At 53.5% G+C, this 25,524-nt stretch overlaps 1 protein-coding gene across 1 annotated transcript in view; it reads left to right on the top strand.

Moving 5' to 3' along the window:
- Positions 1 to 23,458, top strand: part of KIAA1755 (KIAA1755 ortholog) — a 40,385-nt gene extending 16,927 nt beyond the window's left edge. The window contains exons 5-14 of the mRNA XM_025470044.3: positions 5,477 to 5,600; positions 8,097 to 8,190; positions 9,026 to 9,112; positions 11,081 to 11,197; positions 12,926 to 13,024; positions 13,931 to 14,079; positions 16,042 to 16,180; positions 17,372 to 17,494; positions 18,097 to 18,318; positions 22,226 to 23,458. Of these exons, the coding sequence (XP_025325829.3) occupies positions 5,477 to 5,600; positions 8,097 to 8,190; positions 9,026 to 9,112; positions 11,081 to 11,197; positions 12,926 to 13,024; positions 13,931 to 14,079; positions 16,042 to 16,180; positions 17,372 to 17,494; positions 18,097 to 18,318; positions 22,226 to 22,927 (1,856 nt within the window). The 3' untranslated portion in view covers positions 22,928 to 23,458. The remainder of the gene's footprint in view (positions 1 to 5,476; positions 5,601 to 8,096; positions 8,191 to 9,025; positions 9,113 to 11,080; positions 11,198 to 12,925; positions 13,025 to 13,930; positions 14,080 to 16,041; positions 16,181 to 17,371; positions 17,495 to 18,096; positions 18,319 to 22,225) is intronic.
- Positions 23,459 to 25,524: the final 2,066 nt, after the last annotated feature.

Raw genomic sequence — 25,524 nt, 5'->3', positions numbered from 1 at the left:
AGGGGGAGTGGAGGGTGTTGGGGTGGAGGCCAGAGTGGGGGGCGGGTCTCTGAGCATCCTTGATGCTGGTGGGTATGGAGAAGACAGGGAAGGTCCTGGAGGCTTGTGTTCTGGACCAGGCCTCCCTGGACTCAGGCTCTTCATCTTTCCACTGAAGGAGTTTGATTATATGAAAGCAGTTTCTAGATATCCATCTATCTATCCATCCATCCATCCATCCATCCATCCATCCATTCATCCTACTTTCAGTGGCACAACCAGGGTGGTTGCGTTAGGTCAGTTCCCTAGAAGCAGGGCCTAAGACAGGGATCTTTGGGAAAGTGATTTGTTGTGTTGGTCTCAGGAGAAAGGGAGTGAAGGAGGCAGGACAGGGCAGGGGAGGAGCTAAGCAAGGATGTGGCCTGACCCCACGAGAAGCTCTGGAGTATGAATTACACGACAGAGCTGGTTCTATTTTAAGGCGTAGGGGACTGGTCTTTCATATGCTTGGGTCTGTTGGTCATCCACCCAGGCTGAGCCTGAGATGGCGATGCAGGGTGAGTCCGTGATCCACTTCCATTGAGGGCAATTCCCCAGAGGTGGGGACGTTTGTGAGCCAATACAGCCAACAGAAAACAGGGGGCGATGGGTATTCTGATGACGAGGGGATCTGAGTGGGGTGTTACCAGCATCCGATAGAGAAGGTGCTATCACTTCTGTTGAATATTTATTCATCTTTGCAATAAATATTTCTTTAATCCTGCTGTGCACAGCCAGGCCCTGAGCTTAGTACTGCGGATTCACTGGGGAACAAGTCTGATGTGTGCTCTGCTCTCAAGAAGTCTCTATCCTCATGGTAGAGAAAATGCAACAGGTTATTGTTTGTGTAAACAAACTGCAGCTGTGGAGCAGTACAGGGGGCTGTGGGAGGACCCAGGAGCACCCTGGCTCAGGCGTGGGGTGGAGGAGAGGTCAGGGAGGAAGGAAGAAGCAATAGGAAGCTCAGTCCTAGAGCACAACCAGGTGTTATCCAGGTGAAGGGGTGGGAACAGTGTTCGGGACAGAGGGAACAGGATGTGCAAATGTCCAGGGGCAAGAGAGACCACAGCGCTTCCTGTGACCTACTGTCTTGAAGTTCTATTTTACTTCATAGACTTTGACATCTCCGCAGGGTCCTGGACACTGCTCTGTCTTTTTGAAGCTCCTAGGAGGCACTGCCTGTCCTCTCCCTGGTCATCTTTGTTGAAACTCCTGCTGTGTTTGCCCACATTAATTGTACACAAAGGGTCTCACAGTCCTTTTAGGGCTGTCGTGTTCCAAGCGCTCAGATTTTTATCCATCAAAGGGCCCTGTTCTAGGAGGCAGGAGACCATTTTTATCAGCTTCCTGTGTGATCTCAGAAGAATCATTTGCCCTCTCTGAGCCTCAGGCTCCTCCTTATGTAAGAGGAGTGGAAGCAGATAGGACTTGGCTCACTGTCACTTTCCACAATGACTTGTAATTTTTGGACTTGCGACACACATTAATGGGTCCCGGGTGGCTGGAGCAGTGTCTGGTGCTCAAAAAGAATTTTTTGAGTGAATGAATATTCTCCATGTAGGTGCCCCTTCCATTCCCTCCCTTCATCTCCTTGTCTTTGGTGATCCTGTCCTTCGGTGATCATTCCCACCGGCTCCTCACACCATGCCACCCCCAGAATTACAGTACACTGCCCCTCTTTCTGGCTCACCCACCGGCCCAATTTTAATAATCTTCTAGTCCCACAGACCCTCAACCTATTGGTCCAACTACCTTCTCAACCTCCCTCTCCACCTTCATCATGTCTTCACTTCTTCCCAGCTCTGCTCCTGCTCACCTACTCAGAGATGTCCCTGAGGCAAGATTCTCCTCTCTCGGACCATTCCCACCAGCATAAGACATGCTGGCATATTGCCCATCTGTTTTCACACCTTTCTCTGACTGCCTGAAGCCAGGAAAGGTGTTTGGTTTTAAGAATCACATGATTAGGTTAGATTAGACCACTTGCATAATCCAGGCTAATCTTCCAACTGTAGGTCCTGCTTTAATCACATCTGCAAAGTCCCTTTGCCGGGTAACCTGGCATATAGGGCTCTCGATTAGGATGTGGGTATCTTTGCAACCACTCTACTACCACAGGCACCCAGCCTTTGGAGAGGGCTTCTCAGGCTTTGCATGGAGAAACCTGGAATACAGAAAAAAGTGAACAAGGTCATAGGGGTTGAGACTTCACCCCAAGCTCTCAGTTGCATTGCACGTATCTTTGAAATCCTTTTTGTCTTTAAAATTTCTATTTGTTTTGTATTCTACTAAAGAATACATTCATATTTGCTTTGATATTAAAAAATGCTCTCGATTGCTTGCCAGTTAAATCACTCACCATTTCCCGCCAGACTGGGAGAGAACAATGCTGCAGAAAGGTGCAACAGTTTTTTGGTGACTTTTGGTACGCCCCCCTCCCCCAACTTGCTGTCCCTATTTCCACCTGAGACTCAGAACCCAGTGTGAACAGCGCAGCTCTGAGCCAGGGCTCCGAGGCACTAATGGTATTGGTGGCTCCAGCGGTCAGACAAGGGAGGCATCTGGGGCAGAAGGGCCTTGGAGCTCAAGGCACATCAGGTGGACAACTGCCCATCACTCCAGTGGACGCAGCCAGCATCTGCGTGCCCAGCTAGCTCTGGTGAGCAAACCCAATTCCAGGCAGTGCTTGTTGGGGAACCAGACACATGAGCTGATAGCCGAGTCCCAGTGTGGAACCCTCTGCTACTCAAAGTGTGGTCTGGGGACCAACCATACGGGCATCACCTTGGAGCTAGGGAGAGACACAGACTCTCAGACCTGATCAGAATCAGAATCTGCATTCTAGCATGATCCTCAGGCGCATGGAAGTCTGAGAGGCACAATTCTCATAATCTACACATTCATCAGTCACAGACATTGATTATCTGTTCCAATTCTGTGCTGAGTGCTGGGATATGATGAGTTTGAGCCAGTGTACACTGGAGCCCTAGTCTTGTGGGACCTAATAAACCCAGCCTACATTTGCTGTAGGAGGCTGGGTTCGAAGAGGGGCTTCTATAGAGGGCAGGGAGGAGGTCTTCCTGGAGAAGGTGGCATCTAAACAGGGCTTGGAAAGATGAAGAGGGTTTCACCAGACAGTGATAGGAGGGGAGAAGAAATAGCACAGAAGAAGTGGGGACATGAGAAAGGATCAGACTACTTTAGGCAATGACAGTTGACCCATTCTGGCTGGGCCATAGGTGACAAGGGGTGACACAGTGTATTAGTTGCTAGGGCTATCATAACAAACTGCCACAGACTTGGTGGGGAGCTTAAGCAATAGGAATTTATTTCTCACAGTTCTGAAGGCTGGACAACTGAGATGAAGGTGTCATGTGGACCGCTTTCCCCCGAGACCTCTCTCCCTGGCTTGTGGAGGGCCATCTTCTTACATCTTCACGTGGTCTTCTGTATGGGTGTCTGTGTCCACATTTCCTCTTTTCATAGGAACACAAGTCCTATTGGATTAGGGCCCACTCCAATGGCCTCATTTTAACTGAATCACCTCTTTAAATACCCTATCTCTACATACAGTTACATTCTGAGGTCCTAGGGATTAGGACTTTAACATAGGAAGGTGTGGGGAGGCGTGTGGCGGGCATGATGCAGCTCATAACACAGAGTGAATGAAATGGGCCCAGAAGAGTGTGCAAACCCTGGAGAGCCTTAAGTGCCGAGTTGAGAAGCTTGCACTTTTTCATGGAGGCCATGGGGAGCCACGAAGGGCTTAGAGTAGGGCAGTAGCACCCAGGGAGCTACTGAGCTCTAGTCGCTGGTCTACAGAGATGAGCGCTCATCTGTCTGTGTGGTCAAGGGCCAGATCTAGCAAGACCCCCTCCCTCGCTGGCAGGTTAGGGACCTGGCTCTGTGCGAGACTGGGAAGCCAGTTCCCCTCCCCAGGCCTCAGTTTCCTTATCAATAAAATGGGCCCAGGGGCGTGATGCAGCATTTCTCAACCTGACAGCCCCAGTGGCTGCCAGAGGATTTCAGAGGGACATGGACAGACATCTCTGACTTTGCAGGTTATGTCATTTTCTCATGCTTTAATCATTTCACATTTTTTGATCTTCTCTTATAAAACATGTCAAACACACAAAAAAGTAGAAACTGTAGTATAATGAACACCCCCATATGATCACTCAGATTTAATAAAGCTTCACACTTGGGCATAAATGAAAGATCTTCATATTTTGCCTCTAAATACTTCAGCATGCCTCTCTCAGCCCTAAGGATATTTTCCCTAATAATTGCAACACCATTAGCACATCTAATGAAACTAAATATAATTTCTATTACTATTCAACACCCAGTTCATATTCAAATTTCCTGCAATGTCCCCAACAAAATGTTTTTCGAATTTATAAGGGAGTATTAGGGGAAAAAAAAATCAAACTCATAATATCAAGAGGCTATAAAGTTAGATACACACACACACACACAGAGAGATGGATATCTTTTAAATTTTTTAAATTAAAAAAAATAAAATTTTAAAGTTATGTCAAATTTGCAGACGTGTGAAAGAAAGAAATGTTCCAGCAGTCTACACCCCTGTGTAAGACAGTGCTTGTGAAGGCAATTGAGTTTGTCTCCCAGGCTTCGTGAGCCATAAAGGGTCTCATAACACTCACACACTTAGAGGGTCATGCCCACATGGAGTAGGCAGCAGCCATTGGATGGTTCTGCATGAGATGACTCTGGAGGGCCGGGCTCTGAGTTCAAGGTGCGAGGCAGGCCCAGTTTCCAGAAGCCTGAGCCTCCTTCCCCCTCTTCCCTTTCACCTTGCCACTCATGGGGCTCTTAATCCCTATGGGGGCAGTGGGCCACACAGCCCTGATTCCGGGGACAGGAAACAGCCTGGAGAGAACCAATGGGTAAAGTCTGCAAGAATAGAGAGCTGGAGCCGTGGGCCGGGGGCATAGACGAGGACAGAGATGCATAAAATAACTGCTGTCACCGAGCCCAGGGCTCAGAGTGTTTCTCAGGACCTTCTCCTTTAGTCCTCGAAATTAGTGAGTAAGCTCTATATTTTTTAATCCCCGTGTGACAGAGGAGGACACCGGCTCAGAGGCACACTGACTAGCCCCAGGACACGCAGTGCGTCAGTGCAGAGCTGCCACTTGAACCCATCGGTGTGACTCCAAAGTCTGTTCCCTGAGCTGTGCCTCCCAGAGTGCCCTGTGCAGAGGGGGGTCCAGTCCTATGCAGGGGTGAGGGTCCCTCTGCATGGAGGATGGATACAGGGACGGCTTTCTGAGGAAGTGGTTTTTGAGCTGGGTCTTGAAGGCTGAGTTCAGAGTTCACGGGGGAGGAAGAAGGGGTACCCCAGGTGGAGGGACCTGGAGGCCACAGAGCAGGTTCCCAAAGAGAAAGAGGGCTCCACCAAAGTTCTCACCGCTCACGTGTGTCCTCTCTCCTCCAGGTGGTCGGGACAGGGCAGGGAGGCCTCTGCTTCTGGTGTCAACCACCCAGGGGGCCTGGGAGGCACCATGGTGCACAGCCTCAGAGGTCACCAAGCTACTCTCCTACCTGTGCTCAGTCCCCAGGTAAGGCTCTGGGCCAGCTGGCCACCCTATCCCCCTCTGACTTCATGGCCCAGAGCCAGGACCAGGCACTGAATGGAGACATGTCCTTCCACCCAGGCATCTGTTCCCAGAGCCAGTCGTAAGCCAGATGCTGGGGGGGAAACAGGACAGACTTCGTCCCTGCCATCACGGGGTTCCCAGTTGGGGGGGGTGTGACAGGGAGGAGATGGATGATGTGTAAGAAACAAAGTATGGACAAGCCCCTCTCAGGAGTATCAGTGAGGTAAAGAAAACAGGGGGATGATGTAGATCAGTGGTTCACAAACTCAAGCATACATCAGAATCACCTGGAGAGCTGTTAAAGCAGATCACTGGGCCCCACCCCAAGTTTGTCATTCAGATCTGGGGCCTAAGAATCTACATTTCTCACAAACGTCCTGGTGATCCTGATGCTGCTGGGCTAGGGACACGTTTTGATAACCACTGTAGTAGAGTGGGAACGGTGGGGAGCTAACTTCAACTGGGAAATCAGGGAAGGCATCCCAGAGGAGATGATCATTGAGCTGGCATCTGAATTATAAGTATTTGTTGAGCAAATGAGGACGAATGAGTGAATGAATGAATGAATGAATGAATGAATAAGAGAGTGAAAGAATTAGTGTGTGAGTAATGGGTGATCCAGGCTGATGTGTAACACCTCCACTCCTCCACCTGAGTGACTTCATGTTGGACTGGCTGGGGAAAGGCACCATCCCTTCCTCAGAGGTCTGGCCCCCAGCTGGGAGGGTCTCAGACGTGGTGTTTGCTCAGGACTGTGGGTATATATCCCAACCCAACCTAGAGGCTGTGTGGCTAGGGGTGGGGTGTGGAGGGACTGATGGAACCCTTTGGAACCTTCCCCACCTGCTCTACCCCATGGAGGCCATCACTGCCATCTGCTGGCCATTGAGATTTTTCTTCCTCTTCTCCAAGATAGTATGGCTTTTCTGGGGGAGATGGGACCTCTTTTCCTGTGCTGAGATGTTGGCCAGCATGGTAGAGTCCTGGAATCCCACCAACTTGTTGTGTGACCTGGAGGCGGTAACCTCCCTTCTCTGAGTCTCACTTGAAAAAAAGAGATGAGCAAATGGACTCTGATGACCACTGTAAACTGCAGAGTACTAGACCCAGCTTCACACTGGGCATGCTAGAGACTCAGCCCCTCCTCACATGCTCCTCAGATGCTCCTCACATCAGGCTCTGCCCTCCAGGGGCCTCCAGGCTGATAGCAAGGCAGGTGTGGAAGCCAACCGTGCTCCCAGCTTGATCGGCTAGAGGCAGGCGAGGTGCAGGTCATGACGTCATGTCCCTTCCAAGGGCCTCTCCTCACTGTCTGCCATGTCACTGCTCTGTGCCTCAGTTTCCCCTTCTCGGGCAGCGACAGTAGCAGACATTTATATTCCTCTTACTCTGTGCAGGTACTGAGTGCCTTCCACTAATGAACTCATCAGTCCTCACCACAGCCCCATGGGGCCAGCACTATTATTGCCCCCATTTACAGATGGGGAAATCGACTCTCAACAAGATGAAACAACATGCCCAGGTGACCAGATACTATGGCAGCGTCGCAACTGCACCTCCATCCACACTGGCCACCTCTGCTTTTATCTATGAGGCCTGGGGTGGGGGGTGGGGGGTGGGCAGGTATTTTCCCAACTTGCCTGATCATCAGGATGGCCAAGGGCACTTGGAACCAGACAGACCCCCCTCCCTCACCCTGCACCTGCTGCCAGATGTCTGGGGGGATGGGGCAGGGCTGGGGGTGAGGAGTCGATTATTTGAACAAGTCCAGACAATTAGGCCCGTTTGGGAAATCCTAAGATAATTACTGAAAAGTACAGCGCGAACCAGTGAGGGTGTTCCGGCTGCAAGTAACAAAGTCCATTCAAGAGGTCTCAACTAAAACGGAAATTTCTCTCTCTTGGTCTCCACTTTCCAGATCTTAGGGAGAATCTCCTAAAGGAGAGCCTGCCTTTCCAAGAAGTCCCCTCACTTCTCATTGGACAGAGGTCATATGTCATATGACCCCTACTTAAAGCAATCATGGGCCAGAGGAATTAGCTCATCAGCGATGACCTCAACCAATCATAAACCAGCCCCTCGGGGGAGGGGGGGTGCTGTTGCTTGGAGGGCTTTGGATTCTTGAACAAAATGAGGCTTCTGGCCACATGGAAGGGATGGGTTGAATGCTGGGCGGCTCACCTACCACGGCTGGGACAGTGGCTTATACGGTGTGACGGAGGGCTGTGTGAGGTCCTGTGGGGACACCAAAGAGAGAAGTGATGGACTCCACCTGCAGGGGGATCATGGAGGGCTTCCTGGAGTGGGGTGGGCATTGGCAGTTGGTCTTGTCGGATGAAGAGCTCACTGATAAATCAAGGCTTCTGGAAGCCAGTTTCCCTCCCCTTCCACTAGGTCCTTCCCTCTAGAAAGCCCAGCCCATCCAGCAAGACTGCCAACTCTGTCTACCACCCACAGGCCTGAAGATAAAACCAAGGGGCTGGCGGTTGTGATCGATGCCAGGAAACAGCCCCCACACCCTGGTCTGGTCAGTGCCCTGCAGTCCACCCAGGTGAGTAGGAGGCGGACAGCCTCAGCCTAGCAAGTCTTGGGAGCTCCAGGGGACTTGTGACATTCATGGAGCCCAGGGGGCTCAGAGCTGGGCCCAGGAGCCCCAGGCAGGTGCTCTTAGTTATAGGTACAGAAATCCCAGCGCAGACAGGCCTGAAGATGGAGGGCGTCCATTGGTTCATTGACTTGACAATCGGAAATTAAATCCAACTGCAAGTACGGCTGGATGCAGGGGCTTGAATATTGTCACTGAGACCTGGTTCCTGTCTCTCCACGCCTGGCTGGGTTCTCCTAGGAGGGTGCTATTCTCAGCCAGGTTCCCCACAGCTGTCATTTCTCATGGTCTTTCGTTTAAGTCCAGTAAGAAAGAGTGAGAGATTGCCTTCCCAGAGGCCCCAGCAAGTTTCCTTCTGTCTCCTAAGCTCAGGTGTCCATCCACCAGCCAATCTCTGTGGCCAGAGGAATGCGACACACTGATCAGCTTAGACTTGGGTGCCATGAGCCTCGTGAGCCCAGAATGCCAGAGGAAAGCAGAGGTTCCTAAGTAGCTGGTTTCGGGAGCAGAGGAAGTGGAAGGTTGGCGTATGCTTACCTAATGGTCCGATCTCTACTCCTCCTCCTCACTTTATAGATGGGGAAACTGAGGCCCAGAAGGGACAGGAAGTTTGTAACATGGCTTGGACCTGCTGCTCTATTGACTCCCAATGACTCACCCTCCAAACATGCCACATACATGTTCCAGCCGTGCCCCACTTCTTCTCTGTTTGCCCGAATCTTAGCAGGGGGGCTTGGTGAAGGTCTAGGCAGAGCCCCTCTGAAATGGTTCTCTCTGGCAGGCTCTGGCTCCAGCTTCCATCCGTGCTGTGCTCTACCTGGGGGAGAAGGAGGCTGCTCTCCAGCTGGAGACGTTACCTGGCATCCAGGTGAGGGAGAGGCTGAGCTGAGCGGGGGTGCAGATTCACCTGCTAGGGGTCACCGTGAAACAACCTAGTAGAGGTCAACAAGTTCAAGGTGGGATGCTACAACCCCGTGGCCTGCCCTCTGTGGCAAGTGTTCCCAAATCATACAGTTCACTCTCTCTGGCAATCCCAGCACCTCCTGTGGGGACACTGCCACATGACTGTAGTTGTGGTGGCATGAAACCTATTTCATCTCGGGGCACCTGGGTGGCTTGGGTGGTTGGGCATCTGCCTTCAGCTCAGGTCATGGTCCCAGGGTCCCAGGATCAAGCCCCATGTCAGGCTCCCTGCTCAGCGGGGAGTCTACTTCTCCTTCTCCCTCTGCTCGTGCTCATAAATAATAAACAATAAAAATAAGAAAATCTTTTTTAAAAAACCCTTCAGGGAAGCCCCGGTGGCGCAGCGGTTTAGTGCCGCCTGCAGCCCGGAGCGTGATCCTGAAGACCCTGGATCGAGTCCCACGTCGGGCTCCCTGCATGGAGCCTGCTTCTCCCTCTGCCTGTGTCTCTGCCTCTCATTCTCTCTCTGTGTCTCTATGAATAAATAATAAATAAATAATAAATAAAATCTTTAAAAAAAAAATAAAAAACCCTTCAAAAAAAATAAAAAAATAAGGATCCCTGGGTGGCGCAGCGGTTTGGCGCCTGCCTTTGGCCCAGGGCGCAATCCTGGAGACCCGGGATCGAATCCCACATCGGGCTCCCGGTGCATGGAGCCTGCTTCTCCCTCTGCCTGTGTCTCTGCCTCTCTCTCTCCGTGTGACTATCATGAATAAATAAATTAAAAAAAAAAAGATTTAAAAAATAAATAAATAATAAAAAATAAAAAATAATAAAAAACCCTTCAACCCCCTGACCGCTCGCTCCCTCCCTCTTTTCAGAAGGGGAAACAGGCCCACGGCCACATGGCAAGCTAGAGGCATACTGTGGCCTCTGTCTTCCTGCATTTCCCTCCCTCGCGTCTCAGTATCTCCAGCTCAGATACTGAGATGATTTGGGGCTTTGTAGGAGAAAGCCCTGCTGTTTTCTTTAATTAGTGCCATGTATTACAATCCTGAGCGTGGGCACCCTGCCCTCTGCCCTGCTTCAGGAAATGATTTTAAAGGCCTCCTTCCTCCTCCCTCCTCCTCGCTGGTAAAGAGGCACGTCGTGAGCCAGCAGTGAGGTGCTTTTATGTGCCAGTGAATCCCTTGGGGACCTTGTCAATGTGCAGGTTCTGATGAAGTAGTTCTGGATGGGGCCCAGGATTCTGCATCTCTAGGAAGCTCCTAGGTGGTGCTGCTGCTGCTGGTCCCTGGACCACACTTTGAGTACCAAGGAAAAGAGAAGAGTCCAAAAAAAAAAAAAAAAATTAGAATCCACCCAATCCCAAGCTTAGGTCTCTGGAGCCGGGCCTGGCATAAGCTTCCAACTTCCTTGCTCAGGAAAGGCACCTGCCTCATCCCTCCTCCATGTCTTAGAAGATACTGTCAAGATTTGGTGACCTTTTTCATCTGCCCCAAGAAGGCACAGCACCTTGGTGGGTCATCAGAGGACAGTTCAAAGATTACAGAAAAGTTACATGAGAAGGGTCAGCTTCAATGAGCTTGTGCAATTGCCGGGAGAGCTGTGCTGGGCAAGAGCCTGGCTTAGAGGGAGCCCCTGCTGTGATTGATTAGTGATGTCTGCCTTGGGCACAGGCTAAGAGAGGGGCAGTATGACCACTGTAACTTGCCATTCCTTAGCCAGGGTCTCATTCTGAATTTTGATTTGTCAGAGAAGATCCTTGGCCAAAAAAAAAAAAAAAGAAGAAGATCCTTGGCCCAGAAAGCCAAGGCCAGCCCTACCTGTGGCGGGTGGAGTGGTGTTGGGGCGGGGATCTTGCAGACCCTTCTCAAACATGTCTCCACGCCCAAGTCCCCTGGTCCCCCTGACTGGCTTCTTTCATCTGCAGGTAGAGGCAGTGACCTCCCTGAAGGCTCTCAGCCACCACGTGGACCCCAGCCAGCTGCCCCCAGCCCTGGAGGGCCCCTTCCCCTACTGCCACGGTGAATGGGTGCAGTTTTTCCAGGTGCCTGCTTCACAGCCTCCACCCCCCCACCCTGCCTCCTCCTCTTCCTCCCTTCACTGTCCTGCCTCAGGAATCCAGTGACCCTGTCACGTTCGACAACAGACATTCAACAAACATTTGTGATGAGGGTGCAGAGTACAGTTATGAAGGGCTCGGGCTCCGGGCCCAGACAGCCTGGGTTCCAATCCCAGCTCTGCTGTGTGACCTTGGGTAAGTTATCTATCTTCTCTGAGCCCTTTACCTTGTGTACAAAACAGAAGGGGTAATGATAGCACTTCCCGAGCGGGCCGTGGTGAGGATTGATTGAGTTAACGTGGGCGAAGAGCTTAGAAGAGTGGCTGGCGCATGCAAAGAGCTGTGTTGATGTTAACTGAAAATAAATGGACAGACATTTGTTCTGTGACCCACACAGCTCAGAGAACACAGGGGCTGGTGGGGGAGGCAGACTCGTTTCCTCCCGAGAGAGGGAGGGGATCAGGAAACCGCCAGGGCCAGGGCTGGGCTCCTTCCCCGAGTGATCTCAGCTTCTCAGCACGACCCTGGAGGGGGCAATTCATGCCCAGTTTAACACATGAGGACACAGAGGACAGGGAGGGGCCCTAGCACAACAGCACACAGAAGATTCCAGGCTCAAATTGCACAGAAACCAGTGCTCATAAATGCCACCCTGGACTTTCCCTAGAGCAGGGCTGCTCACCCTTGGCACTGTCCATGTTTGGGACTGGTAATTCTTTTTTTAGAGCGGGGTAGGGAGTTGCTATCTTGTGCATTGTAGCATGATTAGCACCGTCTCCGGCCACTACATGCACTCATGTGAGTGCCTCATAAATTGGGACAACCAAAATCATCTCCAGACTTTGCCTAATGTCCCCTGGGGGATGAAATCACCCCCTAGTGAGAATCACTGGTCTACACTAACGGTCTGATGCGGTGGTTGATTTATTTGTTTGGGGCCCAGGCACTCTCTTGTTGAACATGTGTCTGTTTTTGAACAGGCGGTACATTAAAAATTCAAATGCTACTAAAGGGTATATATTGAGCAATCTGCCTTCCTGTTCATCCCCCGTTCCCCTCTGATGAATCCAGTGGCCTTTGAGCTGTATTTTCACTTTAAAACCATCCCTTGAAACAGAATCTAACCCATAGAATATAAAACTAATGATGATGATGGCTAATACACTTAGTGCCTCGCACACATGAACCCATTTCATCCTCACACAAGCCTGTAAGGTAGGAACTACTGTCATCCCATTTTACAGAGGAGGAAACAGAGGCACAGAGAGGCTAGGCAACTTGCTCAAGGTCTCACAGCCAGTCAATGGTGGAGGTGGGTTGGAGTGGGACCCAACAGAGGATGTCTCCTAGCTCCGCCCTCCCACACCTGCTCCTTCCTCTTCCCCAAGGGGATTCCTTGGGTCTTCTTTTCTCTTCCTCTCTCATTCCCAGCGCCAGTGGTTCTCAGAGTGTGGTCTCTGGACCAGCAGCATCAGCACCACCTGGGAACTTGTTAGAGATGCATGCTCTCAGACCCCACCCCCCCAAAATTAAATCAGGAACTCAGGAGTGGAGCTCAGCAGTCTGGAGTTTAACCAGCCCTCCAGGTGATTCTGATGCAGCTAAAGTTTGAGAACCACTGTCCGACACCCACCCTATGTCCTCCTGGAGGGGGCCAGGCGCCGTCCTCACTGGTCCAGGCTAACACCCCCACTCTGGCCTCCCATCCTGCAGAAGTTGGACCCTTTCCTAGCTGACCTCCGCCAGGCCTCCTCCTTGCTAAAGGCTTCCATCAAGCAGTTTGAGAAGAGTCACCCCCCTGGAGGGGTGCAGGTGAGCCGGGCGCATGGGGTGGGGAAGCCCCACTGCACCCCAGATTCCATGGAGCAAGGGCTCAGTAAAGGGGACTGGCACAGTGAGCATCATCATCCCATTTTTCATCCATTCACTGGACTAATGTTTATTGGACACTCACTATGTGTCAGGCCCTGGAGACCCAGCCTGCGCAAGCCGACTCATCCCTGCCCTTGGAGTGGTTAGTGGTACAGTGGCAGAGGCAGTCATTAAAAAAGTAAATGAAAAATGGGTATGTAGTTATAAATTGAGCCAAATGTCATGAAAGATCAAGAACAATAAGGAAAGAGGGAAGGCCTCCCTAAAGAGATGGTATTTAAGTTGCCACCTGAGCATGAGAAGGAGCTAGCCATGGAATAGGAGGGCAAATCTGTGCTAAGGTGTTGAGATGGAATTGTTCTGGTATGTTTGAGAGTAGCACGGAGGCCAACGTAGAGCTGAGTGGTGGGAGTGGGTTAGGCAAAGAAGAGGACAGCTGGAGGATCTTCTAATCTGGTGGAGCCTGTATCAAGGAGCTGGGCTGGGATTTGACTCTTAGCTGGCAGGGAAGCCCACTTTTACACAGTGGGATGAACACCGTGGCACCTTGAGATCCGTCCAGCTGCCGTGTGGGGAGCAGACTGCAGGGGGTGGGGGGCCAGAGAGCAGCAGGGAGACCAGTGAAGAGGCTGAGATGAGTGTCTCGGAGAGATGATGGTGCTTGGACCAGTGAGGTTGCCATGGCGACAAGAGGAAGAGTGGCTCAAGGAGACGTTTTACAGATAGAAAGGACAGATTTCTGCAGGACCTTGAATGCCACTACTGGGGCAGTCAGGCCTGATCTGGGTGTAGAGTGAGAGAGTGAGAGTGGGGACTGAGCCTCAGCTCACCTCCCTACACTGACAGGAGGCCTCCAGGTGTCTGAGCAAGTCCAAGGAGCTGATGGAGGCCGTGCTGAGGGACCCAGGCCTGCTGGGCCTCCAGCGGGAAGGGGGAGCCACTCTGGCCAGGCTGCAGCAGGAAGCTGGTCGGCTGGACTTCAACCCCGATGTCAGGTACCAACACCCAGGCTTATCCTCCCCCACCTTTGTTCCCTGGCCTGAGGGCTTGGAGCTGGGACACACCAGGAGGGCGCTAAGGACGCCTAAGATGGGCACTTGCAGGGCCCGGCTCCTGCGCAGAGGCTTTGGTAAGATCCCCGTCCCTTCTCTGCTCCCCCTCCTTCAGCCCTGGCCATCTTCAGCCCGAGGTAGGTATCAGAGGACGGCCCCTGCTCATTCCAGGCCACCCTCAGGCCATTTCAGGCCACCTTCTGACTTTCTAAGACACTGGGCTGAGTCCCTTCAAGGGTCCATCTGTTTATCCCTCAAAAGAACCTTGTGAGGGCCATATAGTCCTCATTTGGCCGATGGGTGACCAGGGCTCTGAGAAATGCCCTGACAGCCAGGACATCTGAGCAGCAACCCCTGCAGACCCTGCCTTCCCATGCTGTGTCACAAAACAAACACATATATTCTTGGCCAGTACCAGTTTTCTTAAATATAGGGGTGGGGGTGCAAGTCAGTAATTAAATCAGCCAGTAATTGGAGATATTTTATCTCCGTTAGAACAAACAACAAAACAAAGTTTACCCAAGCACCCGAGAATAAGTGTATGTAACCAACACCTAAACAGCACTTATTCTGAGGGCTTTGCGAACATTAGCTTGTTTCATTCCCACTAGGTGGAGTCTAGCATTATCCTCATTTTACTGTGGAGGAGGCTGAGGCCCAGAGAGAGGCTGAGTGACTTTCCCAGGATCACACAGCGGGGGTGTGGTGGGGTCAGGACTTCAACCCACGCAGCCTGGCCCAGACTCTTGAACACGCCACCCCGAGCTGCAGCTGCAGACAGATTCACGCTGACGTGGGTGCTGGCGCTGGGCGCGTCCCCCTGCCTGGCCCAGGGCCCGGCGGGGCTGGCACTGTCCTTCCCCGAGTGACCCGGCCTCCCCGGCTGGCCGCCTGGCTCCTCCGGCCCCCCCAGGCCTCTGCAGACCGTTGGCCACCAGCAGCTCCGCCAGGGGGCGCTGTGCTCCCACCTGAGCCGCCGGGTCCCTGCAGCTCTGCCCGCCCACCCCTGCGGCCCTCTGTGCCCCCAGGCAGGCTAGCATTTTCCATCCCGGCCCTGGGCCCTCACCCCTCCCGGGAAGGGCAGTGATCTGTGGGCAGCTGCAGGCAGCTGAGGAGGCCCAGAGCATGGGTAGCAGGCTTTCCTTCCATCTCCTTCTGGAGTAAGACCTCGGAGGGCAGAGGGGTGGGGTGGGATTTGAGGGGTGTTGGGAAGAGCCCTGAGGTCCCTCCTTGCCTGGAGTGTTACCATGCCCCAATCCCGTCTGTGCCTCTTCACTTATGTCTTACTGGCTTTGCCGACTTTTAAAAAACTATGTGCAGAAAAGCCGCAGACCAGGTTTCCATTCGGAATGCCATGCACCAGTCAGTCCTCTCTGGACCTCAGTTCCCCATCTGTAAAATGGAAGCGAGGCTGGAAGGGTGTGTTCGGGCCAGTCACCACCATTACAATAGAAATGATAAGTGCTAACAAACACTGTGTAGTGGGCCCTGTGGTAAGAGGTCTGAATGTGTGAGGGCTGGTTCTCAGCCCCTACTGGAACCATCTAAGAAGCTTTAGAAAGCACTGATGTCCAGGCCGTACTCAAAGTCTGATTCAGTTGGCTTAGAGTAGGTGTTAAGATTTGAACCCGGATCTGTCCGGGTCACTTCATACCCTCCCAGGGAAGGGGAGGGTCACTGGGCTTCCTGCTGTGTGCTCTGGTCTTCTCAGTCCCGTGGAAGGCCAGGTCTGAGGTCCAGAGAGGTATAGGGACCTGCCCAAGGTCACACAGCAAGGCAGCAGCTGGAATACCCAGGCTGGAACCAGAGAATTGGTAGGGGTTGCAGAGGGCAGGCCTGTGCTGGGCAGGAGTACTGGTGGGGAAGAAGATTTTGGGCCCCTTTTCCCTCTCTTCCACCTCCCAGGAGCCATCTGGCTGAAGCTGTCACCTTGTACGGCCTCGTGGATGAGCAGCTGCATGTCCTGGTCACTGCATCTAACCACCTCCTAGGGAGGCTGGAGCTCCGCATCCGACTGGGCCGCCTGGAAGCTGCCATCCACCAGGTGAAAGGGGAGGCTGGCCTCTCCACAGGGAAGCCCCGGGCCCTGCCCCAGCCAGGGACTCCCTCTGGTGTAAGGACCCAAGGCTGGTGTCCCGTGACATGGCACATGATGGCGCTGCATGAGTGCCCAACCAGTGAAGACCTAACCCCAAAAGCCATACGTACCCTGCCAAGCCCTGGGCCGGAGCCTTTGTGTCTGCCATGATTTTCCAACCTTATCAATTACCGGTGATGTGGGAAGATGCCAGGATTTCTCCCACTCATCAATGAGGACACTGAGGCTGGGAGACATTACATCACCTGCCTGTGGTCACACACCTGGCGATCCTGGAGCCCACACCTGGCATCACTACTCTGACTGCTGGCACCTAGAACTAGTGCATCCCTTTATCACAGAGCCGGTGTGGGCTCTGATCCTGGCTCCAGCACTGACTCTGACCCTAGGCAGTTTATTTAACTGTTCTCTGCCTCGGTTTCCCCATCCATTCAATGGGGAATAATAGTAGTGCCTGCCACACCAGGCTTTTGGAGGATAAAGCAAGGGAATACATAGTCCCAGAATAAGAAGGGAACTTCTGCTCATGGGTTCAAGACCCGTTGTATCCCCTCCATCCCTCGCTGAATCCTCATGTCTACCCCATTATGCCACTGAGTAAACTGAAGCCCAGAAGGAGGAAGTGACTTGCCCAGTTCACATAGTGAGTTCATCGCACCTTACTTCACAGCACTGGTGCACCTGACTCTACAGAAGGCAGCTTTTCCTCTGGCACTGTATGCATACCCCTGGGGATGGGGAGCTCATTACTCTAAAAGCTGCCTCTTATGAATGGTGGCACCAAGTGGTTATCGCAAGCTGAAATTCGCCACCCTGTGACTTCATTCGGACAAGCATGCCCAGAAGGCTTACTTTGTGCATGGTATTGGCCAGGGTACCACAGTAGTACTGGGATCCCACTCGGGGAGTCATCTCCCCTTCAGGTATTTGAAAATCGTGACAATACACCCACCCTCCCCAAACTGTCCCTCCTCCCCAGAACTGGGAAGGCCTCAGTCTAGGCCAATGGGCATAGGCCCAGCCACTGAATAACTGAGGACAAGAAGATCCCCACCGCCAAGGGAGTTGGGGAACTGGCTTAGGGACGTCCCCCCAGGCACCCGCCCTCCATGTCCAAACCTCCCTTCTCTGCCCTAGGTCAGCAGCTGGATGGAGCAGGAGGGGAGCCGGTGCCTGCAAGTGCTGACCCCCAAAGACACAAGCTTGGAGACTATAGAGAAGGCCCACGCCGAGTTTGAGGACTTCTTCCTTCAGGCTGCGGTGCGTTCCTAAGACTGAGACACAGGACCAGAGCAAATGGAGAAGGCAGTGGAGGAGGGGGGCCCTGTGGGGCAAAGGTGTGGAGGTAGGAGAGTATGAAGAAACTTCCAGAGACACAGAGAAGACCAGCTTAGATCACAGAGGGTTCAGCTTAGATGCTGTCTCCTCCAAGAATCCTTCCTGGACCACCACATCCAAAAAAGACCTATCTCCAAATCCCTGGCAGATTTCATAAAATACAGATTCCGGGGTCGGCCTCAGAGGTCGTGGGCAAGGAATTTGTACCCTTGATGTAGTGGACCCTAGGACACGGTGACTCAGCCCCTTCTCAGTCCTCAGGGAGCTCTGGGGGCAGACAAACAGGGAAACAGAAAGGGGACACACAACAGGAGCCCCTAACCCAGGCCCCGGGTCAGGGAAGTCTTCCAGAAGGAGGTGACACTAAACAGAGTCCGAGCTAGGCAAGTGAGCTGCTGAGGCAGAGGCCTGGCCCGCATCTTACAGACCCGCAGTTCAGCGGCCGGGGCAGCAGAGGTTCCTGACCTCTGGAGGAGGCCTCAGCCAAGATGGGGGCTGAGTGGGCACCCCCTGTCCCCGCCCAGGCCCAGTACCGCCGTGGCCTGGAGCTGTCCAAGCAGGCGGCTCAGCTGGGAGCTGCGGCCGAAGGCACCAGAGAGGCCGGAGGAGCGGAGTGTCCGGAACTGGCGGCCTTGGCCTCCACCCGGCGGGCCTTCCAGGCGAAGCTGACCCACTTCTACATGGCGGCCGAGCGGCAGCGCACGGACCTGGAGACGCTGCTGCACCTGTACCACTTCTGCAGGAAGGTGAGCCTCGTGGCTCCCCTGCCCAGACCACCCCTGCCCACCCCAGCCGGGAGGGAGCGTGGGAACCTGCACGCAGCCCTGGGTTCTTAGTGTGATTCATTCTGTAGTCCTGTGGGGTGGCAGGAGAGCATTACCTAGCATTTTCTAGAAGAGAAGCAACGTGTGAGAGGATAGGCTACTCCCCTAAATCAGTCCTGGCTGATCTCTGACCCCAGCTTGTCCCACTAACCCAGGCGGCTTCCCAGCTCTCAAAGGACACTCAGAAATCATCTGCTTCTTAAACGTTGGGATTAGGGGAAAGGAGGCCAGGTTATTTCCGAGAATCCAATCAAAGCTGTGGACTTTGTCTCCACAGGTAGCTCTCTGCTACCTGTCAGCTCCCAGCTGACAACTTCTGGTGGCCAGACCCGCCTTAAGAATGTTGACCTTATCCTACTCCTTTGGCTGGGGAAACAGGATCAAAGAAGGGTTGTCACTCAGCCAGCGTCACACAGCAAGCCCATGACACCATTCTAGTGCTCTTTCCCATGCCCCACCTTGTCCGGCACAGACAGCAGGAGCTGGGGAAAGAGGGGATGGACGGTCGGCGCAGGGTGGGCCCAGGGGTTTTTCTGAGCACCCTCAGAGCAGAGGCCTCGGCCCTTGCCGGGAGCCCAGAGTTTGGCTAGGAATGGGGAGGAGAAGGTAGAAGGTAGATGGGAGTGGGGCAGTGCTGGGGTAGGAGGCAAGGGGAACTCCATTACTTGGCATCCATCATCTCTTGGCAATCCAGTGTCTCCAGGCTGAGCAGTCCCATCTTACAGATGAGCAGACTGAGGCCCTGAGAGGAGAAGGAAGGGACTTGCCTAAGGCCACTTGCCCAAGGCTGCAGAAAAGAGCTGGAATCCAAACCCAGATGCATTCGTGATGCTCTCTGTGTTCTTCTCCAATGGTGAGAAGGCCGGTGGTAACAGATTCCCCTGTTCAACTGGGTGTGATGATGATGGTGATGATGATGGTACGATCATTATCAGAGTAGCCCACATTAGTGACTGTGGACTCTGTGCCAGACACGTGCTTGTTTTGATCTCATCATTTTTTTTTCCATTTTTTTTTTTTAAAGTAGGCTCTATGCCCAGTGTGAGGTTCAAACTCACAACCCCGAGATCAGGTCACACACTCTACTGACTGAGCCATCTAGGCACCCCTAATTTCACCATATCTTTACGAGGAAAGGGTACCTAAAGAGGAGAGTGCCTCACTCATGGTTCCCCAGAGGACTGGTGGCCAAGCAGGATTTGACTTAAGACCCTCCCCACCATTTAGCCATTTAGCCACATCTCTCATTTTTCTGATGGGGAACTGAGGCTTAGGAGGACAAGGCACAGCCCCAGAGAGCTGCACCCCAGATGGGACAAGAACCCACAGCTCTGGCCCAGGCCCAGGCCTAGGGTCCTCAGACTTGCCCCCTCGCACTTGCCCCCGAGGACAGAGTGTGGGAAGGGCTTGACCCCAGCCTCCCAGCTGTCAGGCTGGTCCAGCACACAGCAGACAATGACACCGATGCTTCAGAGGGCAGCAGGAGGGACTCTGGTCAAGTCCCGCCTGGGGCGCTGCAAGAACAGGCCACTCTGTCTCTGCAGGGCAGCCGGCAAGGGATATGACAGTGGCAGTGAAGGGACCCCCCACTCCCAGCTGACAGCAGAGAGCCAGGCGGTGCCAGAGTCTGGGGCTTAGAGCCAGGGGGGCAGCTCCTGCCTGCACAGGCCGTGTGACCTCAGCGACGGTCTTCTCTGCTCTGGGCCTCAGCTCCTCATCAGTAATAGTGATCGTCATAGTAGTCATGACCAATGCTTTTGGAGTTATTATGTGGTGGGCCCTGTCCATCATTTCACAGGTCATTTCATTGTCACGCCAACTCTCTGAGGCAGGTGCTATTATTATGCCCATTTTATGCACCAGGAAACACAGAGAGGTCAAATAACTCTCCAGGGTCACACAGCTGGAAAGTGGCAGAGCTGAGATTCAAACCCAGAACCCTTGGCTCTGGTGCCAGCCTTGCTGGGTAGTGAGAGAATGAAACGAAATGTAAGTAAACCCTCACCCCCTGGGGCTTTACTCAAATTTGGTGTTATTATTATCGACACCAATATGATCATCATTAGCAGCAGTAGGAGCGTGGAATGCCTCATGGGTTAAGGACATCTGGCAGCTTCTCTCCCTTGCTTACTAATTTTAGCCGATTTCAGCCCCATAAAGCCATCTCGCTGCAGCTCTGCGCCTTTGCACTTGCGGCTCCCTCCGTGGGGAACCATCTGCCTCAAGACCGGCTGCTGCCTTGCTTTCTGCAGGCTCAGCTCGCAGGTCCCCTCCTGGCCTGGCCCCCCATCCCTGCAGTCACCCTGATTTTTTCACTTCACAGTGCTCCTCACCATCTGCAGTTATCCTGTGGCTTCCTCCCCTGCTTGCCTGTTGTGACTGGGGAGGTGAGCCCCGGACTGTGTCCTCATGCATCCCTGGTGCCAGGTGCAGGGTCGGCCCCCACGGAGGCCAAGTAGCTACAGGAAGAGCGAGGAGTGAGGCAGAGGAAGGAAGACTGGGGGGGGGGGGCAAGCAGGAGGATAGATCCCCCCCACCCCTGGCCACCCCCTACCAGGCCTGGAAGTCAGACAGGAGGTGGCCTCAACCCTGGAATCTCACCCCGGCCATCTCACTGACCTGGCAGCAGGCCCCTGCTCCTCTTAATCCACACGATCCAGGGTTGGGCAAGATGATCTCGGAGGGCTGCCCATCCCTGTGCGGCTCAGCCTAGAAGATGGGGTCCCAGACAGACGGACAGACAGGACAGCCCTGGGGCTGGACTCAGCCCCAGGCCGAGAGCGCGTGGACCACAGCTTTGGCACTAAATAATAATAAAACAATTGTGCCACTAACAGAGATTTATGGAGCCCTTTCCCAGCCATGAGCTCCGTGTGCTTCCGCGAATATGAAGCCATTTATCTAAAGACAAGTTCCCTTAATCCGCGGAAAGATGGTTTCCTTGGAGAAAACGGTTCTCAATCCCCACAGCTAACAGCTCGCTGTCGGCTCCTAAATTAATGGAGAGAAAGATTATGTTTTTCACGAGCTGCTGGGAATATGTTGGCTCCTTTGCAGCCTGCAGACATTTTGTGGGTGAAGTAGGGACGGGCCACATCCTCAAATGGGGCAGAGTGAGGGGGGCCCGGGCCCAGGTTGGCTGGCGGTCTTGATGGTGACTGCGCCGGCACCACCCTGCCTGGGCCAGTCTCCCCGTGCAAGAAGGTGCTTGGACACATCGGAGTCTAAGGCTGGACACATCTGAGTTCAAATCCCAGCTCTCCACTGACTAGCAGCATGACCTGGGGCAAGAGATGTCATGTCTCTGAGCCTTGGTTTCCTCCTCTGTAAAATGGGCTACTGGTACAGTTCAGTGTGATCCTACCCGAGATGCATAGAACCCAGCCGTCGGTGCTCAATTAACATCCTCTAGACATTTCTCTCCGTGTCACTCATAAGGCGGGAAGACAATTGTTACCACAATCCAAGAACCCGAATGATCATCTAGTACAACCTCATCTTCTCGAGAAGGAATAACTGAGCCCCCAAGGGGCTAAGTCTTTGCTGGCCCTCTGGGTCTGTGAGACCATGCCTGAGGATCCAAGGGGTGCTAGGGGCCCTTTACTGATCGCAGGTGTGTTTACCTCAGGGAAGAGAGGGAAACCGTTGCCTTCATTGATGGCAGAGACCCTCATGGCACACGGAGGAGGCCAGGTCACTGATTGGGCGTTTCTTAGGAATTCAGCCCAGGAATACTTACTCTCTGCTTGGAGAGGCGCATCCCTTTCCTCATGGAGCCCCACAGTCCCACTCGTAGTCTGAACTCCTCATCCCCCTCTTCTTGCCCCAGATGACCTGGTTTCACATGGACTGTCAGGACCTGATGAGACAGCTCAGGCTGGGCAAGACCCAAAGGGCCAGCCCTGGAGACCAGCGCCGCCTCCTCCGCTACGTGCAGCGACTGGCGTCTGAGTTCCCTGCAGAGAAGCTCACGGCCATGGAGCTCCAGGTGGCCTCTCTGAGCCAGGAGGGCCTGGGCCAGGACCTGTGGGAGGAGGCCCGGGTGAGACACGAGGAGATCCAGACCCTCCTGAAGAAGGCACTAGCCCACTGTCCATGCCCAGAAGGGCCCACTGCCCCCTCAGCACACCCGGGACTCAGAAGGGCAGCTGCCAAGGGCCAGAGTCTGAATGGAGATGTTACTTCCAGGGGAAGGCCAGGCCTGCCCCTCCAGGATTCACTAGGCCTGGATCGTTCGCCAAATTCCTGTTGGCCTCGGGCCCCCAGAGAGGGGCAGAACAGAAATTTGCAGGCAGGCCTTTTGCCGCAGGACGTTGGCCAGGCCCGAGAGGCTGATGAAGGCAAAGGCCCCCATGAGCCATTTCCGTTTCCTGCCCCTGAGGGCTTCCTGGCCCCCCTCTTCTCCTGGCAGCGACTCCCCAGGCAGAGTCAGAACCCCCATCCCACGGGGGGCAGCTTCTCCTCAGAGGGGACAGACTCACAGACGTCCCTGGAGGACTCCCCCCAGACGAGTCCCCCTGCATCCCTCTAGCTAGGACCCCCTCCAATCGCACCAGGCTCCGGGGTTGGGGGGGGTGGCTGGGAAGGGGCCCAGGGACAAGAGGAAACTGGGGAGCCCTGGCTGATCCTATCTGGACCTGGCTCCTGAGCACTTGCTGTATGTTTAGCCCATGCTAGGAGAGGGTAAGAACCCGAACCCATTCCCAGCTCTAGAAAACTCTAGGAAGACCTGACTGAATCGGAATAGAGAGTACTGAGGGCAAGGCAGGACACCGTAGAGCCTGGGAGACTCCGTAAGCCCCGCGTCCCATCGTGGATGGAGCTGTTGGTACAGACCCTTCCAGAGGTCTTGGCAAGCCTGACACCCATCTGGAGTTCGGGGTGCATTAGCTTCTCCTTGGGGCCCGGGGCGGGGGCATAGTTGCCATGAGTGGGGAGATTCCGGGGAGTGGCTTCTGATCCGAGACAAGGATTCCAGTGCCTGTTTATTTGGCAGTGATTCCAGGAACCACAGGGAGGAGGTGAGTGTGGGAAGGGAATAAAGGGCGTGTTGTCAAGTAAATCACCGCATGCTGACTGTTTATTCTCTGGGCCGGCCTCGGGCAAAGAGAATCATCTGCTGGAAGCCAGTCAGTGTACCCTGAAGGAGTAAGGGCAGGGCATGCACTCTCTGCTCTCTCGCTGGCGCCTCCCACACACAGGGGCCATCAGTCTCACAGTCCAGGAACCCCAAGAGATCTTGTCCCCCTCCACGCACTCCAGAGAGAACCCTCTCCCCCGGTGATGTTCTAGCTTCTTCTCCCCACACATCTCCTCAGACTCTTCGACTTTCACTCCCCCACTCCCCAGGTCCCCATCTCTCTTTAGGCACAGCTTCTGGTTCCCCGGGTCTTAGGTGGGGTTCTGCTGGTGGTTGGGTTTGGGTGAGAGTAGGGAGCCACATCCCCATCCAACAGGAAGACAGGGTGGGAAGGCCTTGACACCTCCGATCTCAGAGTGAAGCGGGACCGCGAGTTTCTTGTCTCACAGAGTCAAAGAATGAGTCTCGAGGACAAAAGAGAATGAGTAAAGTGATAGAGTTTTATGAAGCAAGGGTACAGAAAAAGCTCTCAGGAGTGAGAGGGGTCCCAATAGTGTTGCCAACATGAGCCTCCACCGACAGTCTTATTTAGAACTAACTGGGGAGCCTGTGGCCTTATCATTTTTGGGATGGCTTGGTCTGAGTAAGGACTGGTGATAACATCTTTAATGGCTCACTTCTTCCGTGGGGTATGGTTATTCTTGGTTAGTCACAGTGTGACTGCCATAAAAAGACCCTACCGCTGATGCCCAGGGCAGGTTAGCCTGGTTTGTTCCCTTATCTCTGATTTTGTTAGGCCTCAGCATTTCTGGGATTTCTGTGAGCCTGGTCACGTAGCCTCCTACCTATCTCTACCTCACCCCAACTGTCCTTTCTAGGGTATCTAGAAGACAGCCAGCCTTTCACTTGGCTCAGAGTAACCCCTGCTAGCACCTCCCCTGGATGTCATGATGCTGAGAAAGTATGAGGCCCTGTCTCTGCCTAGGATACATTAATAAGGTGGCCCCTGGCAGCCTGGCCCTGGAATCTTCCTAGCTCCGAGCAGAGGGCAGGGCACTCAGCTCAACTCTGGAAAGAGAGGGAAGCTGGATGGGAATGTGCCTGGGAGGGCCAGGCAAGTTTTTTGGGAAACAGCTCAGCAGAGAAAGCAACACAAACCTCAATGCCCAAGTTGGCTTCAGGAATCTTCTAAGACTCTAGATTTCTTCAGGTGTGGTCTGTAGCTTGTCTGCCTCAGAACCATGAGCAGAGTTGATCAAAGGCAGCTTCCTAGGGGGTCCCACCCAGATAATTAAAATCAGACCCTTGGAGCCAGGGCATGGCAGGGAACTGCAGTTGTAATCGGGTGTTTCCCCTGCGACACGGCGAGGTGGGGTACTATGGGGCCACACTTGAGGCTAGGGTCTGAGCCGGCCCCCCAGCCCAGGCCAGCCCACGTTCTTGCATTCCACTCTCCTGCCTTCCATCCAGACTGGCCTGAGGATGCAGGAGGCGGGTGATAAGCCCACCTCCATCCATGCCTGTCGCCTCAGAGGGGGGCTGAAGGCTCTTAAAATGCTGTTGCCATAGCAACAGCATCCAACCAGTGGGGACCATGGGCAGGGAGCCAGGGCACCTGGGGTGCAAGGATAGAAGCTAACTTCCGAGAGAGAATACAAGACACTGTAAGGGAGGAGAGGGGCTGAGGAGGCGGATGGATGATCCCCGAATCCTTGGAAGGGAGGGCTCCCCAAAGCCATCTTGTGCATCCCACTGACTTTAAAAAGAGCCAAACCCCAAGAGCAGCCCATGGGGGAGAGGGGAGGCAGACATGAAATATAATGATGCATACTAGTATATAAAAACAAATAAATAATAATAATAATAATAATAATAATAATAGCTAATATTTATTCTGCATTTTCTTAGCGCATAGCTCAGTGCTAAGCACTTTAGAAGCTTTACAGGGCTCACTGGATCTTTCATGACAATCCTAGGAAGTCAATACCAATTTCATTCCATTTTACTGGGGAGGATACCAAGACTCAGACAAGTGTTATGCAGCAAGT

Source organism: Canis lupus, chromosome 24 (assembly GCF_003254725.2).
Source record: "Canis lupus dingo isolate Sandy chromosome 24, ASM325472v2, whole genome shotgun sequence".
Taxonomy (NCBI): domain Eukaryota; kingdom Metazoa; phylum Chordata; class Mammalia; order Carnivora; family Canidae; genus Canis; species Canis lupus.
Note: the sequence above shows the minus strand (reverse complement) of the source record. Positions and strands in the feature narration are given on the sequence as shown.